General features: G+C 36.2%; 2 protein-coding genes and 1 long non-coding RNA gene across 3 annotated transcripts; 2 read left to right on the top strand and 1 right to left on the bottom strand.

Annotated features, from left to right (window-relative positions):
* Positions 1–136: 136 nt before the first annotated feature.
* LOC129729920 (DDB1- and CUL4-associated factor 6-like) lies at positions 137–3410 on the top strand. Its single transcript, XM_055688838.1, has 3 exons — positions 137–1847; positions 1930–2136; positions 2198–3410. Exons 1-3 carry the CDS (start codon positions 1800–1802, stop codon positions 2462–2464), a joined length of 522 nt encoding a protein of 173 aa, XP_055544813.1. The 5' UTR covers positions 137–1799; the 3' UTR covers positions 2465–3410.
* A 9200-nt stretch (positions 3411–12610) lies between these two features.
* LOC129733873 (uncharacterized) lies at positions 12611–14602 on the top strand. Its single transcript, XM_055695448.1, has 3 exons — positions 12611–13520; positions 13592–14073; positions 14363–14602. Exons 1-3 carry the CDS (start codon positions 12672–12674, stop codon positions 14571–14573), a joined length of 1542 nt encoding a protein of 513 aa, XP_055551423.1. The 5' UTR covers positions 12611–12671; the 3' UTR covers positions 14574–14602.
* Positions 14072–15626, bottom strand: LOC129733874 (uncharacterized). Its single transcript, XR_008729736.1, has 3 exons — positions 14991–15626; positions 14718–14923; positions 14072–14652 (listed from the first exon to the last, which is right to left on the bottom strand). It is a non-coding gene; the product is annotated as an uncharacterized LOC129733874 (long non-coding RNA).
* Between the last annotated feature and the right edge of the window lie 3870 nt (positions 15627–19496).

Raw genomic sequence — 19496 nt, forward strand, 5'->3', positions numbered from 1 at the left:
AGTTTTATTTAGATTTTTCGAAAATTGCCTCTTCTCTGTTTCCCAACGGCATGTTAATTCATGTAAAATAAACTGCTCTCGTTTTGACCTAAGACAAGACGCGACAGCTGGCTTCTTATTTTTCTTTTCGTAACGGCCGTCATCCCCGTCGAAATTTTTTTGAACGTTCCATACCGTTGATGCCAGAATGATTATTTTTAACAACTTCTGCAGGTCAATTAAAATAAAACAAAATGAATTTGCAATATATAGGCTAATAATACTCAAATTTTAATCATTATTTTATGTTCAATAAAGCATACTTCTACTATCAAATTTTTTCTTCCTAAGTTTCTTGGTACCCAAATTTTTTCTTCCTAAGTTTCTTGGACTTCAACCGAAATAGTAAAAACGATTAATCAATGCATTTTTAAAGTTATAATAGTGAAATACATTACTCGGTAATATCATGTACCTTGCATACTTTTGCATCATTATTTATGAACAATTATAATAGCTAAATTATGACTCGCCAGCATCACTGCTTTACAGTGAAAAGTAACCTCGTTGTATTTTCTACGTGACGATTGCGTTATCGGATTCAGCCAATCAGCAGCCGGTTCAAATTGGTTGAATGTAACGGTGACCAGCTGTCACGTCTCGTCTTAGGTCGCGTCTTGTCTTAGATTTTAATAACCGTTGGTTAAATTTGCTCGTTGGTATATTTATAAGGGCATCTTCAGCGGTGGTCTATTTTTGAAACAACTTTATACTAGATTTACACCAGCGAAACCTGAATAGAACCAGTTAATATACAAACTTAAATTATCTCGGCGAACTTCCCAACAACCGATGGAGCTCGGCGAATTTTTTATATTTCGCCAATATATTAGCATATTTAATTAGCAATATATTAGCAATATATTTCGACGAACATTCAGCAAATACATCGATCTACCGTAAACCAGCAGGTATTAAATTTCGTTTGCCGAAGTTCTTGAAAATTCTGCCGAAAACTTGCAGAACATTTCGCTGAATTTATCAGCTGTTGAGTTCTCGGCAATAAAATCTAAGTGTGTAGACCAACTTTTCGTTCTCCGCACCGGTGTTGTATATCTTGTTGTTTTTTTTCTTGTTGCTGACTTTTGTCACACTCACCTTCATTCTTGTTTACGTTCGTATCCAACATTCGTACGAAAGTATGGATTCGAATGAGTTCGAAAATGCCATTCTTGTTTACGTACAAAGGCCATACGAATCCATTCGTATCGCATACGAATGCGATACGTATACGAAAAAGGTGGATGTCTATGCAAAAAAGGTTGATGTCTAGACTTAAGGGTTAGAAAAAGTTTAAACGTCAGGAGAGAAATGTCAAGTGTGTCAAGCCGATTGAGCGAGGCTTCTGACGGCAAACAGTTTTTCACTGAATGAAAATTTAATATTTTTTTTTTTATTATAATTTGCATAATAAAAATACTTTGTTCTTGAAAATATCGTCGGTAAACGTAAGCATAAAACACAAGAAAATTCCGGCTACTCAAAATTACCTTTCCAGGAATGAAATTTGCAAGCGAAATATGAAAATGGAACCAAATTTGGTGCAAAAACATAAGATCGTCATGGGCCTGCGTGAAGCAATAAAACTTAAACTATTTACATTTTTTGTGCAGTTTGGGTTGTGTTTTGAAGGAAGTTGATTCTGCTTAATTCTAGTAAATATTTGTAATAATTAGACGTGTGGTCAGGAGAGAGCCGATAGACTCAAACTGTGATTTGGCAGGAGTGATAGTTTTTTCTCATATAGGAGACTGATAAGCATGGTTGATAAGAAAATCATCATGGTCTACAAGCGGCCTGAAGAGCAGGTAAGTTTGCTAATAGAAATGATTACTTCCACTAGCCAAAATCAAACTGATATCGATTTTCTTGTGTGCAGCTGTTTTTAAGTTTTTTTTTTGTTACAGAACCTACAGTCGACGACGTTCTTCATCTACATTCAGGTCCCGATCGCAATCTCGACGTCGCACAACGTGTGACTTAAGACCCAACAGTAGTGATGGGCTCTGGCTACATCTGGAATTGATTACGACAATTAAAGTTTGGTCCTCAATGGATAAAGATATGACTCGTTTCGATCGGGAGGCAGCCACCAATGTAAATAATTTCATACAAAAAAAATCAAAAGGTGTTTTTTGCCTAGTAATATTTTTTTTAGCTCATAGAACGCAACGCAGTGATGCTGGAAGAAGCCAAGGACACCATTACGGCGCCGGCCTCGTTTATGATACGAATGCTGGCGTGTATTCATTCGCTACGGAATCGCCGCAGTGCGACCCAAGCCGCTGCGGCAGGCAATGATAGTGAAAGTGATAATGCCCCACGGGAGGGCAACAATAACAATGACGATATGACGGCGGCGACCTATCCCAGAACCGACTCGTCGTCCGACGGTAGATCGCCGAAACACTATCTTCAGTTTTAGGTTAAGAACGGGAAATGTGTTATTACACACGCTTGAGGAACCTCTAATTTTTAAAACTGCCTCGCCCTCGCAACTCCGCAGGGGAAAGTGAAATCTAAACTGATTCGCTTATATAATGGTTTGTGTATTAAAATTTCAGGCGACAGCGTAGGCAAGAATGATGTGATTTTGTTGTATAAATATTTTTATAAATAAAAACCAATAATAGCCAAATGTAACTAGTGTTAAGTTTTAGCAATTTCATGTCTTGCGTAAATTTGGGTTCCATTAAGCTTTCTTTAGATTTTATTTCATATTGTATGAGAATTGTTGGACTTCAAATGGTGAGTTGACAACCTCGAAGGAGCGGAAGCTGCGGGCCTCATAAGTTTTTGTTGTCAATACGACAACAGCTAAGTGCGAGGACGCTACGCGATCACTTGAGCGTTAACCATATTTCAGCGACAGAAGAAATGCTTCGACAACCCGAGCGGCTGTTCAATAAGATAGTGCGACTCAAAACAGCGTCTGTTCCCCTTGTTAAGGGTGGTTGATCCAGTGTGAAACACGGGATTGGTGAAAGCTTTACGTGCAGTAGTCGTAAAAATCTTTTGTACAGGAAGCAACAAATGTAAATACAGACCGGAACCGGAACGAAAATGGACTAACGATTGGAAACTCGGATCTGTTGGGCAAATCAGACATTGTACAACAAGTAAAACCGCGATTTATCGTGAGCAATGTGTTAGTTAGACTTAGTTTAATTGCACATGTAATAAAAAATGACAAAATATTGTATCAGCAGGCATCAGACAATTTTTGGGATAGACGGTGTTGGTTTGCTCTCAAGGTAGACCGGAATAGGGCAGAAGTTTAATCGATTCGACTCGTCCATGTATTTCAAATGAGGCATGTTGCTCTTCGAAGCTTCTGTAATACAGCCCAATGTGAGAATTTTCGTCATGTACTTTGTGAGTAGAAGATGATGAAAAATAAAATACATAGTTGTTAAACCCTTTTACTCGAAGCATTTCGCTCTTTGAAGTTAAGTCCTGTTCGTCAACTCTATTGGATTTTATATATGTACATATATGCCCTTTTTTTAAGTATTCAGGCTTTGAATAGATGGAACTTTGCCAGTTTTTTTATTAGGCAGGTGTCTAAACTTTTTCGCCGTCTCAGGGAACTCATTCAAGCGCGATTCAGTTTACTCTTGGAAAGGGTGATTTAACAGAGATTTCACGCTCTATTATCTTTGCGCTCGATATGACTATTTCAATACAACGGCTTCAAAGTTCAATGACCACATGATGTAATAGTGAAGTTTTTGGGTGTGTCTCGTGATGGCTCTCTAGTAAGTGACTTCGTTCGCGTTTATTCTTCACTTCACCAGTTTTCCAAGCCCATAACCTATCATATCACAAAATCAACCCGTTATAATTTTTGTTTCCCGTACAATTGCCAATAATTTGCTTTTGGCGTAATATTTGGCTTACGTTCTACAAAATCAATGCGTGAGATGGTGCACAAATTTAAACGGGAATTTTTTTGTGATACAAATTATTAACGATTAGGTATTAGGTAACCGAAATTAATTTGATATTTAGATTTTCTTGTATACCGATACAGCGGCTATAATACGGTGTCATTTTATTGCCTCCCTGGGGGCAGATGCTCAGAGAATAAGCAGTAACCGAATCGTGCGCGTATTTGTAAAGCAAAGATCGCACCACCAACCGTGCTGATCCAGATAAGTTTCTTTTCGAGTGCGGGGGGCAGGGGGCAGTTCACTCCGGATGTCTCCCTTAGGAAAATGACCCCATTGAGAATAATTTCTTGCGTGTCAGGAGGATAACATCCGTAAGAATAATGAAATCACCATGCTTCTCTATCGAAGAGTCACTGCAACAAATAATGGAGATACACCTGACATATTTAGTGGCATTGAAAATTTTGAAAATTCCAGAATAAAATTTTCCCATCAAGTTACATAAAAAAACTTATTGATTCGTTACATGTTACATGTATTATCATTGAACACGTCACACTTCATCTTATCGCACATTGAGAGCAAATCACAATAGAAATATTAGTCCAAATTTTATTTTTCATGTAAAGTTTCCTAAAGAAACTTGAAAAATCAAGCGATATATATATATATATATATATATATATATATATATATATATATATATATATATATATATATATATATATATATATATATATATATATATATATATATATATATATATATATATATATATATATATATATATATATATATATATATATATATATATATATATATATATATATATATATATATATATATATATATATATAAGTTAAAGTATGATGGACTTCGGGAGGTTTTCGATCGATCGACGGACTCCGACCCGGGCGATATACTGAGCTTGTGGAAGAATGTGTATCGAACGATGGTTTGGTTCGATCGCGTTGATGTTCCGATGAATCGATGGTGTTGCTCTTGCTGATGGTGCAGCGGTTAAGTTGGTGCACCATAAGTGATGATGTGGTGTTCTACTTGGTGGATTTGTCGATTGGTTGGCCGGGTGGCACTTGGTCTAACTTCTGATCAGCTGGCTTAAGCAAAACTGGAATCCGTTGTTCGATGACGATGACTAGATGGATCTTTTAAGGAGTGTGCGGGGATGTGGGTGATAACTTATATAACTTATATAGCTGCAACTCTAATATGCAGTATGTGCTTTTCCCACACCGGCGGCAACAACAACTACAACAACAACATCATCAGCAGACGCATCGCATTCCGGAGCACCATAAGTACCTGGAAACACGCGGTTGGACAGATAGATTAGATCAGCAGTTCGTTCAGGAGCTAGGGTCCAGTGTAGGTTAATTGCTTTTAAATAAATCAGTCTTAGAGTGGAGTCGAGGTTGAATAGTCCGTTTTTCATTCTTAGTTTTTCAAAAACCTAAATTTCAATGTTTAATACTTAACTTATATACATATATATATATATATATATATATATATATATATATATATATATATATATATATATATATATATATATATATATATATATATATATATATATATATATATATATATATATATATATATATATATATATATATATATATATATATATATATATATATATATATATATATATATATATATATATATAAATATATACATATATATATACATTACAAATTTACAAATGACTAAAAAATGCATAAAACGTCTAGATCTGGTGTAAACTCGAGAAAAAATTTTAACGGAAAATCGACCTTCTGGGACTTTTCTGTGCCGTTTTCTGTGCAACCGAAAGCTTAATATGGAATATTTTAGATCTGGCTTATGACAACTCGGTCCAAACCAAATGCAAATTACTATGATGTTTATTAGGTATCTCAAACTTGACTTTCATTAGAGTGGTTCATTTATTTTTATCCAGGGTGGTTCCAAACAAAATTAAAATTGAATTTGACGTTGAGAAGTAAGAAAAACCCTCATGTTTATTTGCCTACTTGACATCTTATACTTGATGTACCACGAAGATTGACCACTAGTCAGTTACCACAACCACTAGGGTTGTGTCAACTAAGAAAACCATGACATTTTTTAATATTTAAACGAAAAAAAAGCCACCTCTTAACCTTCCGTTACACGCCCTGTTATATTTCGTACGAAATTCTCTGTAATTTCCCATTTAAAAAATATCGCTAGTCATGGTGCGTGTACGCAATGTTAATGACATAAGTTTCCTACTATGATTGCTTTTTCATATTCAATAACAATAAATTTCGTTCTAATTATTTTGGGAACCACCATAGTAAAAAATAAATGAACCACACTAATGAACATTGGAATCATGTTTAGCACGAGTTGGTAAAATGACTAGAAGCCAGTTTTAGAATATTCCATATTAACTCTTCGGTTACCCAGATAACGGCAGAGTGGTCGATTTTCAGCCAATTTTTTTTTAGGTAACACTAGAACTCGACGTTGTATGCTTTTAAGTCATTTGGCATCGAAAAATGTTTCGTTTATTTTAATTAAATGTACTGCCTCCTTGGTAGATTTTCGAGATTCGAAAAATCACAACTTTGAGTGCTTAGAGGCTTCCCTTAATCATCTCCGATTGAGTTGAAATTTTGCACAGATCATTTTTTGGGCCAATGAACAGCGATTATCCGGGATTTTTTTTTTTTGGTGTTTTCAATTTTTTATCCGAAATTTTACTTTTACCAACATGAAGGGTTTGGGACATATTCAAATGAAGTGAAATTATCAATGTCCAATTTTTTTCGTTTCTCAGGGTTTACCCCTTTCCGCCTCAGAAATAATTTCTGGTTACGTCACTGCATCATACAAGTAAAATAAAAAAATACATCAATCAAAGAAATAGTTATCGGTTTCCGTTATACTCTACTAAATTTTTTGGAAATAAATATTGAAATTCAGTCCGCAAATATATATTTCGACTGTGACGTACAGTCTTCCTCAGTGCTTATGTGGACTGGTAAACCAGTTTTTACCAGTCCACATAAGCACTGAGGAAGACTGTACGTCACAGTCGAAATATATATTTGCGGACTGAATTTCAATATTTTTTTCCAAAAAATTTAGTAGAGTATAACGGAAACCGATAACTATTTCTTTGATTGATCTCAATCACTCTGCTAAGACGCTCGTTATAGATTTTCTAGATTTAAAAAAATACATATTTATTCTATGTTCGTTAATAGAAAATTTGAATATTTTTTCTGTGATTCGATTATTCGGAACGAAAAATTATTTGATGTTCCGGATAATCGAGTCCGACCTGTATATAGGGTGAGGAACGGTTCAAGCAGTGGCGCCTATTTTTATCAGTCAAAGAAAACGACCCTCAAACACTCGAATTTTAATCAATATGGACAGTTTCAATGATTTGAACAAACACTCCGATTACCTAGTTGTCTTACGAACACATAAAATACCGTTTAACACAGAAAAATCTTTGAATAAACATCAATTAAAAAAATCTAACAAAATTGCAGGCAACTCGGGTGCTGAAAAAAATCCCCTGCAAAACCGATGCAAACTGCTTAGAATAGGTTCGTTCGACGGAATAGTGTCCCTCGATTGGAAACATTGATGGTTTATTGTTAAAGTTTGCTAACTCAGTTTTACAATCTGAAAACAAGTGCTAACAGACAAAAAGATAGAGAACAATTTGGTATTTTCATGTTTGAATTCCACCCAACACATGTCGAGTATATCATCTCAATACACAGGCGGCTCCTAAAACTGCTTAAAATATGTTCCCTACCCTATATATACATAATTTTAGGAGGAAATTAGCTTTTTTTGTTTCAATTCCAATATTTAAGTTTAGTGTTCATTCTCCTTTTTTAATTAAATTCAAAGCCCCTTAAAAACGGGTTTATTTGGGAAGTCAATCATCATAAGCTTTTAGGTTCTGAATAACGGCTGAAATTATTTAAGGGCCATCCACATACCACGTGAACAGATTGTTAACAATTTGAAACCCCCCCCCCCCCCCGTCGTGGAGACAACTGCCCATATAAATTCTGAAACTTTTGTATGGACCGTGGACATTACACAACCCCCCCCCCCCCTCAAGCTGTCCACGTGGTATGTGGATGGCCCCTAATACCATTGGAATGCAACTTTCATTAGAAATGTGGAAATTAGAAAAATGCTCTGAAACTTAACCTCCAGGGAAAATGTTTTGTTTCATTTCTATATCCTGGATTTTTTGCCAATTTTTTTTAACACGCTAAGTTACTAAAAATCAACTCTGTTTTGTAAATAAATACTCTGTATTTATTTGTTTCACGTCAAAAACATGTTTTTACTATGCATTATTTGTTTTTCACATTTAATTTTCAGACAGTTTTTTTATACAATTGAAGGTTTATGGGCTACATTGCTTTAAAAAGTCTGTACCAAAATGCATTTTACATCTTTTAGAAAAAAAAAATCCCGCTTACGACAAGTACTTAATTTGCTAAGTCGAATACGTGTTGAAGTTTCCGAGCCACCGTTATTGAGAAAGTCTCCTAGTGGTCCGTCAATATTATTTCCAACTGTTGAACCAGTCAGAAGAGAATCGTAACAATGTGCGCCACAATCCGCTATAATCGGCTGTTTGGCACTGGTTCCCATAAAAAAGCCGATATTGGTGTGATCGACGAGGTATTTCAACCGGTGCTGAATCTAAAATGTAAATCTTTTAGTTAACAGAAAAATAGTTTTTTCTATTAAGCTTACCTTTTTCCTAATAATTCGGTTTCACCAACGGCTCTGTATCCTGACCGCTGAAATCGATCCTTTTGCTTATTCGGCCTGCCTCGTAAATTTTAATAAATCCATCGTCAATCAGTGATACAACAACTTTGTTCGTTGGCATTAAATGTATAAGCGTTTGCCACGACTTTCGCTGTTTACGTGAGGCAATAATCTAGTATGACGGTTTAACGTAGGTAGTTTGCTGGCTTATAAACAACTTGATTTTCTCTAGGCCAATAAGAGCGGTTATGGATCGATTCAACGCAGCTAGATCAGGGAGTACTTTTTGGTTAACAAGTTGCAGTAAAAATTATTTCTTCTCCGACGGCCACTGCAGCAACCTTAGCTACTTTCATTGTGATGTTCGTATCCTGTTGCCCATGTACTACTTGCACTTATCACAATTTGTTTGGTGACCGACTCTTGCTGATATCACCAACATCTAATTACCCGGCACCGTCACCAACACTTTTTTTTCTTGATGGTAGCGACTTTTTTGCTTTTCTTCCGCTCAGAATTTCCCCGTAGCTAGTGGTAAACCTCAATCACTTACTATCGCTCTGTGCTTCGCTTTCAAGCTAGGAGGTTTTCACGAAAAAGAAGTTTTATTCAACTTAACCGATTTTTTTTACACGAAACAACCAAAACAACCCGCGGCGACGGCGATTCGTAGAGCGATCCGCAACTTTCGACTGACGTTGCTGTTCCGATACCAAAACTGGATTTAAAAATAATCGATTGTCACAAATGTTTTGCATTAAACACTTCACAAAACAATACATTTTATTCGTCTTATTCAATTTTGTCAAAAAACTAACACCAAACAGCAGAAAAACCAGAAAAAAACTACCGGCGCCGGCAATTCGTACAGCGATTCGCAACTTTTGACTGACGTTTGCGAACGAGAGCAAAAATAATATGGATACGCATACGTACGTAAACAAGAATGACACGTTCGTACGAAAGCAACGATGTTCGAAAGCTCGAATTGGTTAGAACGAATCGGATTCGTATGCGTTCGTATCGCATTCGTACGTCGCTGCTGCTTTCGTACGAAAGCGATACGGCCGTAAACAAGAATAAGGGTGACTGTCCACAATTCAATACCCCATGCTATCAGTTTATGAGACTTGTTATAATAAAAAGCACTCAATATTAAACAAACGGAAATTCGATAATCTTTACGCACATTAAACGATTACTTTGGCAAGACACTTTATACCCACAAGACTTTATGGATCTGACGGTTTGACCCGAGCGTTAGTGACATTTCTCAGGATGGATTGGTATGATCGAAAAATTTCTGCTACTAGAAGGGCTTCGGAGCAGAGCGAGAAATATTCGATCGCGTAGATGTTCATCTTCCAATTTCGTCTCATCAATCTTTCAGAATCTTGCAGTTCTTCAAACTTGGGTTCGGTTTTGAAGATATTGAAACAAGCCTGCATTTTGAACGTTTTCAGTTCAGTGTCTTCAAGGAACATTTTTCTGGCCTCTTACGGTCTCCTCTACTCCCACTATAATTAAGGCGATTAACGAAATAGCCAACATATTTGTTATCCCTGTTTGTTATCCCTGATGGTTGCAAACCAAGTAGTCTTCCAGAATTCCCCCTTTTGCTGGTTGGTTTCCTTGAAGCCAAAAACGACAAACCTGTTCATTTTCTTTTTCAGAAAAGCCACAAAAATGAATTGTGAATTGTCATAAAAAATCTTTGTTTTGTTTATTCCCAAACACTCGCAAAATGCTTATATGGAAATAGCTAAACATGAGGTATTCAAATAAAATATGACATTTTACCCACTTATTGGTAGCGTACAAAGGGTTTTAGAACGATCTATTTCTTATTCCAAAAAGTGACAAAAATAGACCAAAACGTATACCAGTTTCAAATTTTTTCAATTTAGATCTGGTATAAAACAAAATTTACACCACCGGTGCAGCAGTGAATTTGAGTTTGTTCCAAAAAAATAGATCAAAACAACGATTTGGACTACCGCTGAAGATGCCCTAATCGTGCCGTAAAAAGATACAGAATTAATTAAACTCAATAATTGGACTTTTTGTGACAATTGCTATTTTTTTGAGAATAGCTATTGTAATGAATTAATGATATCACAATAATGTTAAATTTATACATGTGAGAAAATCACCAGGAATATTTTCTTTCGTCGCATTAATAACGTGCTCTTTTTATAAATAATTGTTTATTGATAATATTATACTGCCATAGATTTGCTGTCCTGTCGCTTTTCACGCTGTACTATTGTACGGGAAATGCTCAATCGAATCAAAATGATTTTATTTTAGATTTTCTCTTTCAACGAATAAATGAATTATCAGGTAACTCGCAAAATTTTAGCCATTTTCCTCTAATCTCCGCATTCTTTGGAAACCGGAGTTGTTTGTTTCTTTGTCCTTCGCCAATTGCTGTTACATTTGTTATAAACGCACTTCATTTTCACATCAAATGTTTACTTTCAAAGAAGTCATATGCAACATGAATTATATCCAGTGGTGTCAGGATTTTAATGTCGAAAAGTGGGTTGCCAGTTGCATGGTTCCCCACTCCGCCAGACTAGTAAAATACAGTGACTATAGTGCAGCAGTGAATATGAGTTTGTTCCAAAAAATAGAACAAAACAACGATTTGGACCACCGCTGAAGATGCCCTAATGACTGATTTATTTACTTTGTTGAAATCGTGTTTTTTAGTTTTTACCCTTTAAAAAAAAGTTTTAACCCTTTATAAGGCAGTGGCAATCGAGGATAGCAGCCCAAGACCGAGGGACATGGCGACGTATTCTGGATTCGGCACTGGATCGATAATCGGTAAGGCAGTGGCAACTATCCACCAAGAACTTTCGTTTTGTTCTGCTTCATAATTACGAGCTATGATCAGTGATCATGAATAAACAATAAAATTTTAACATTTTCTTAGCCTCGGCTTTTTGACGACATGGATATGGTAGCCTTCAAGCGTTACGAACAACTATTTCTGTACCGTTTGTCCCAAAACTACTTTTTCTGCTGTCACAGTTTGCTTCACTTTGCTTTGGGTTACAATTAATGTACTAAATATCACTTAGAATATCACATACCATGTGAAAACCTCAAGAAATTGCTCAAAACTGTCTGATATGCTATTAATAATTGCAGTCAACATTTAGCCGGTTTGCCCGAATCAACATAAGATAAGGGTAAACTGCCCATTTTTAGGGTGCCAGTGCCAGTGATGTTGGTAACGCGTCAAATGTATGGTAGCTGACAGCGATGCCATTCTCGTGTAAATTACCCACCCATTTGACAACTCTGCTTACGTCAGTTTGAAGTCTTCATACAAATTGATCAAAAGAAAAATAAATCTGGCAACATTTGTGTTGCCAATTTTTCAGAAATCGCAAATCTGACGTAAGCAGAGAGGTTCGCATGTTACGAACCGGCGTTATAGCGCCCGCCATTATGGTGCGTAAAAAGCTGGATAGAGATGCCAATAATGGTACGGTCTATTATATATACACTGAAAATAAATCGCACGCTAATCCCTAATGCTCTTTACATACATTGTAAATAAACAGCACGATTACTTCAAGTGTTTTTGCACTCGACTCTCACACTTGACGTCGCACTGCAAATTGAAGTGATTTAGAGTTGATTTTACAATGATTAACATTTTCCAACGAAATGAACTTGCGTTGGAAACTGTTCAATGGAAATCACCGTCATAAAAATAAAAAGGGGGGTTATAAGAAGTGTTCAAAATATGAACACATGGTTTTTGAACGGCCCCTGTGTTAATTTCACGTTTTTAACAACATCTGGCATCTCTGGTGCTGCGTTTGTTTACATTTACTTCCGTCAACCTCTTTTTGACAAGCTCCGTTATTTTTAAGAAATTATTGCTCTTGATAGGATCTGAAAAAGTTCGAAATAATGACTGCACTCGTCGAATCTGATACGTCTACACTCGAGGATAAGGATGTGTTGCTGATTTGCGAAATAATTCCACTGGAACTGGAGGAAGACATCATTGAAACTGTCCCTGTATCAGCACCTGTATTAGCGTCTGAGCTCCAGCTGGAATCAACAGCTCCGTCAACCGAAATGTTGAATGAAGTATTACCAAGTAACGAAGTAAGACCCATCCAACCCAGAATGTCCGACTGGAATCATGAAAAATATCGAAATTCCTTCGAACCTGAAAAACACTGGGATCTCCGACGAAAGTTCATCGAGCAACACAAATGTAAAATTCCGGAAGCTGAGCTTGTGGCGTTAGCCCAAGCTTTCGTAAATGTAGAAATTCTGGGGACAGTTTATAGTGAAGAGATGATGACTCGTTTAGATTTGCTGGGATCTGCGATAGCGAAGGATTATCGCAGATACAAACGCTGCAAACCAAAGAGAGTCACAGTTTTGGCAACAGTTGCAGCGAAGGACTGGATTCATCAACGGTCAAAAAGGATAAAGCTGTGCGAACGTAGGAGTTTTGCCACTCATTTGCTGAGTCCAGTGTTCCCTGTTACCTCCATTGAGGATGTATACCGGAACTTTGTTCTTCTTGACGACGACCTAGAGGAAAGTGGAAGAGAGTTTGAGAAACTAGGCTGCGGATGGATCGTGCACGACATGAGGCGGAACGAGCAGCTACAACAATGGGAAGCAACGGTTACAGTTGCCGGCTATCTTTTAGTCGAAGTGGCAGGTCCATTTCGAAAGCTGAGGCATAAATGTCAAGAAGTTTTCCTAAATTTGCTGAGAAAGAAGTGCTACAAGGTTAAGGTAAGCTTAATTTTACATGTACATATATTGAATATAATTTTAATCTCGGTAATCATTATTTGATTTCTTAGACTAATCCTAACCGACCTTGGGATAGTTGCAATGTAGAAAGACTAGAATCCGATCAGGAGTTGGATTGGAATGGAAATCCGTATGATAGACGTCTATTAGTTACTGCCTCATCAAAAGACCAACTTCGGGAAGACAATGTGGGCTTTCGTTTGTTGCGTAAACTCGGTTGGGGTGGAGGTCCTCTAGGTAAACACCAGGACGGCATCCTGGATCCTATAGAGGTACAAGCTAAACGCGGTCGAAGAGGGTTGGGCTTACCGCAGTTATCACTCAAACCGCAGCAACCAGATGATTCCCGCTTTGCTCATGTTCCCGTCAATAATAATGCGCTGCTGGATGGCCTAGACTTAACGAAAATACCTTTTCGAATCGACGTTTGTTTCTATAAGGATTTAATGAGGAATTTCAAAACAAAAAAGCTGGGTTATGATCTGATATTTTCGGCTGATTTTTCCGAAACAGAGAGGGGCTTGCTGGTGAAGTAAGTAAAACAAATTTTGGCTTATGAGTTTTAATTTTATAGCTGTCACTACTGGTCAATATTGTTCTCTTGTTAAAAATGCAGCAGTTCTTTTATACAATTGCTAAAATTTGTAGTGTAGAAACAGTTAATTCTAGGGTATCATTTACTAGAAATGCACTTTTTTCAATTGCGAGGTTTTCAATATGGAGTTACAAAATAAACGTCTGCTGACGTTAGTTCGAGTTTGTAGCAGTTTCGTTGTTGATCTATCGTCTCATCGTTTATCCTACCTCCATCGTCATTCCAGAATAGCATCTGACCTGGAGCTGCACTGCACCACAATCACCTACGACTATGAAAACTATCAGTTTGTGCTGATGAAGCATCGGATGTCACCCCATGAGTTGTTGGTAAAATTGTTGGTAGAGAAAAATCACGTTTATCGCTCGTTGTATACTGTCGAACCGCCTGAAGATGGCCTCTTTGAGTATAATGAAATATTAGAGCTGTGCTCTTGATAAAATTTGACTGCGTTCATTAGTTGAAGTATCACATTCTTCAGTCCCGTTTGTTGTGATTTAGGGTAGATCACTAAGTCTGAAATTAATAATAAACATTTTCATCGTGGATCCAAAAAAGTTTATTCATGTTTACAGCCGTACGATATTTTTTTGACAGACACCATTGAGTACTGTTTGACTCTTGTATAAATTTAAACGTAAGCCTGATTAAGTAAATCATGAAAGAGGGCTCGCTGAAACGAAGGTCGGCCTTGCCTTTGATGAAGTTATCAAAGAAATGCCGTTCTGACAGGCCAACGGCGACTTGTGTTATCCGACAGCAGCTGCGACTCACGGCTCAACTTGATCTGCAAAAGGTCAACAATAAAATCGAAAGCAGAACCCGGAGTGCATAATAACAATATTTATGATTACCGTCGGCTATGAACGACGCAGTCGAGAAAATTGCCTCGTTACAATTCGATCTGTCAGACAGAAAGAAGAAAAACTTTAAAATAATAATAAAAAAATGCGGTTTCCCCTGATAAGCAAAAGTGTGTTAAAAGGTTAAATTGATTTATACCAATAAAAGAGAACCGATCATGGAGAAAATGTGCAATATACTGCGTTTGATGGATTAATCCTGATAAAAACGTCGGTTGACTCGCTGTTGTGGCATGTGTAAATTGCACCAAGAAGTAACCATTGCTCAGGAGCGAAAATTAGACTCCCAAGTCCGGATCAATTTGCAGATAAGACAATCAAACGCTTCTTGATTATTGGGGGATGGTTAACAGCATGAAATCTTTCTTCTCTTGAGCGATTGTTATTCAGGTGTACCAGTAGATGTTGCTGGACAGTTTAAGTTGCTAACAAAAACCGTTAGAACTTTTTCTGCAGGTTGCCCAGTAGGCAACTGTGCGGATTCGCGATGAGGTTGTATGACCATTATAATTATATGAAGATTGAATTTGAAATATTGATAATGGTGAGTTATTTATAGAATAAGCTGAGCGATGAAAACATGACGGTGGCTACTGAAGTTAGTGACAAATCTATTACAAATGTTTTTTTTCGACGAGTAATGGGAGATACACAGGTTACGGCTATAGTTACTGTATATTTTACTAGTCTGGCGGAGTGGATTCGGGAATCAATTTAAACTGTTATAACGGGAACCAGTCAATGGAGATTCTGTACGAGTGGTTCCCGTTATATCAGTTCAAATTGGTTCCCAAATCCATTCCGCCAGACTGTAAACATAGAGACTGTAGTTATGGCTGGGTATTTGTATACCAATTCATGTTAAGGGGTCATATACTGTTTGTTTTTTGAGGTTTTACAATAGTGAAAAAGTTACATTCAAAATGCTTCGTTATGGCCGAATAAACTAAACTTGAAACATTAAGGAGTTGCCAACATATATTTATTTCAACTGATTTTTTTGCAGCGTTTACAGTTTTTGTTGTAGTTCAAAGTTTATTAGTTTCTCATATCCGTGTTATTTTTTTTGTCGACAATTCCTCACAGGAGCAATCTCAGGACACGTTGGCAGTGTTTTCTGATAAATGTTAAAAAATACATTAGCTGGTTCAGGTAGTTTATTTTGACTGTTCTGAAAATCCAGTATAAGCCGCTCGAGATAATTTTCACTACGCAAAAATGTTCCGTCGATGGAGTGTGCTTTACATATGTTTTCTACCATGTTATAAATCCATAGTATAACGATGTTTTTGGTCGCAGTCGTAAATTGCTCGAATATTTCCATTAATTCTGACAAAGCTTCATAAAACAGAACCAAACATCTGTCATACACGCACTGAAATCCGCTATTTATACGATAGTTTATTTGCGGGTCGATATCTGGAGTAATCGAAAGCATCATTGAAAGAAGGTTCAATTCTGTCGACTTGTTAATAGCATAAATAACCAAATGGTTAATTAACTTAATTGCGCATTCTTTGGTCACTAGTTCGGTTACTTCGGCTGGAATTGTTGCAACAGCACTTTGTTTTAAATCAAAACATTCAGCACCATCTGGGCAATAAACGTTTTTATTATCAGAGAGCATAACATCTCCGTGTAAAGCATGATCACAGATCCACTCTTCCGTAAAACTGTTCCTACAATCGTTCTCTTCTTTTGCTAATACAGCTGTATGACAACTATTATCATCCAAAGGAATAGTGACTGTTGTATCCTCGGATTTAACACTTTTGATATCACAAAGATCAATAATTTCGCATTTAGCTTTTTCCATTTCGTGATTGTTGTTGTTGTTGTTAGATTTTAAGTTTATTATGGCACCATTTCGTGATTCAAAATTGTATACACTAAGATTCGTCGATGTTGGATCGATCTTCTAAAGATCAATCTTTTTCGCTAAAATTTTCGAATATTTTAATCGATTCTTCAAGGTTGAAAAAATCGAAAAGAGCGTTTTTTTCGATTTGATGTTTTCGATCTTTCGAAAGTTTTTTGAAAAGTTCACCGAGCACCTTTCTTCTAGCTTCAGTTTTGAATAATAAGGTGTTTTAGGGGTATGAATATTATTTTTTCTTTTGATAAAAAATGTCAAAAGAAATACATATTCTACTGACTTTTCTTAATTTAAACAACAAAACTATTAAAAAAAATCGATTTCGAATTTTAACAACTGTAAGTGGTTTTAAGACATACCCTATCGTCAAGAAATCATGAGCAGATTGAAATCTGTAAACACGGTCCCCGTTGAACGATTACAAAACTTCCAGTGACACATTAAATCGAGTGCGGGTAATCAACCGACTAATAGGCTTCCACTCATTCACACGCGCTCAAATGTTTTCAATATTAAGACATGTCTCCACATTTTGCATCCCTGTCATGACACGTGAACCGGGGTGATATTTTGCAAAAGCCCGCAGCAGAAATGTCACTTTGCTTACTATCAGGGTTATATTCCACAAAAGCCAGCAACAGCAATGTCACTCTGTGCACTACTTGCCAGTTAGTGAAATTTAAAACAAATATAATTTTTCAATTCTAAAATCAAAGAAAGCTCGTAGAGATCTAAGACAAATTACGTAATGCCTACTGAAAGGTCTGTTATTGATTAGTATAAGAAAAAGCGGTATTTTTTGAAATTAAAACCCCCTTTAGTCAGTGATCGTGTACCGTTTCTAACGTTGTCATACCGGCTTTTGAGAGGTTGCGTGTGGTCGTGACGTCATCTATATTCATAATCCATTTCATTTCAAACGGCTTTCACGGTTGGAATTTATCAACCCGCTGGCTGACTGACGTTTACGGACCAACAAAAGTGGAGCCAGCATTAGCTGGATCACCTGGATCAATTGTAGAGGAACATGTCAAAAGAGTCTAACTACTTTCATCGATTTTCTTGATTGACTTTTCATTTGTTTAATAGTTCAGCTAAAGTAACTATTCCTAACGTGGTTTTTATTTAAAAAAACTAGATTAGATTCACCGCTATCAAATGGTGTAAAGGACATATCATGAAACGTGTTTAATAAGCCGTGGCGGTTGAAAGAATCCGATCGATCATAAAATCGATCAAAGCAGATAGATCCTTTTGACATGTTGCTCTACAATTTTACATGAAATTTGACAGTTGGTTCATCGACACCCAGGGAAACTACTGTTCATAACGCATAGCGTTAAATGGAGCAAATTCCATGGAACAAAAAAAAAAGTGTTGCATCACAAAAAAAATCGTGACACTTAAAAAAGCTTAAATTTGAACAAAACTAACACAAACCTTCTAAAGCATTCCTTTAACTTAGATTTTTAGAGAAGAAATTCTAGATTCTTCTTCTTATTATACAATGGCACATTATATTTTTCAAGAGATTAGCGTTCTTAATTTTATGTTAATATGTTGATAGCTATTAAAACTGCACATTCGAAGTGCGTTACAAAATTTTGATTCATTATCGCATAAATAAAAAAAAATATATTTATCATCCTTTGAATAACAATAAGTTTGAAGAATTTAAATGGAAATGTATTAATTCAAACTGTATTGATATAGTTTATAACACCACAGATAACAGACATCCAAGTTAATTTTACTTTATGTGTAAAAAGACCCAACTGTTTTTCAGCATGTCGCAATACGCAGTATGGTGGCTAAGAACACTTGGTCATTGATTTACTCTCAAAGATGCAAGATTATTGCTTATTGCTTTGAATACTGGATTTTTAGCTCACTTGTTCAAGCACAGTTTGAATCTGTACATTGTTGTTGCCAGAAAAGATTGAGTAACACTAATATACTTCCTTCGGAATTTGATTGATTCAAACTCTAACTATTTTTTTTTGAATGTTAAATCAAGAGTGGAATTTATTGAATGTATTACGTAACACTTATTAGATGTCCGTAACTTACTTTTTATATTTTTTTTTCTTCTAATAATGTATTTTGGCAGCACTGCCGCACACGCTTTCATTCAAGCTGTGGGTGACAGTAAATTCGTTTTTGCGGTGTAGCTACACTCGTGTTACACTTTTTACCTTGTAACTCCGGGATTGGTGTAGTACCGTCGCAAAAACGAATTCATAAATGTTAATGAGCACTTTGATGCACACTTTTTTTTTGAATCAATCAAATTCCGAAGGAAGTATATTAGTGTTACTCAATCTTTTCTGGCAACAACAATGTACAGATTCAAACTGTGCTTGAACAAGTGAGCTGAAAATCCAGTATTCAAAGCAATAAGCAATAATCTTGCATCTTTGAAAGTAAATCAATGACCAAGTGTTCTTAGCCACCATACTGCGTATTGCGACATGCTGAAAAACAGTTGGGTCTTTTTACACATAAAGTAAAATTAAATTGGATGTCTGTTATCTGTGGTGTTATAAACTATATCAATACAGTTTGAATTAATACATTTCCATTTAAATTCTTCAAACTTATTGTTATTCAAAGGATGATAA

This window comes from Wyeomyia smithii, chromosome 1, assembly GCF_029784165.1.
Source record: "Wyeomyia smithii strain HCP4-BCI-WySm-NY-G18 chromosome 1, ASM2978416v1, whole genome shotgun sequence".
Classification (NCBI taxonomy): Eukaryota; Metazoa; Arthropoda; class Insecta; order Diptera; family Culicidae; genus Wyeomyia; species Wyeomyia smithii.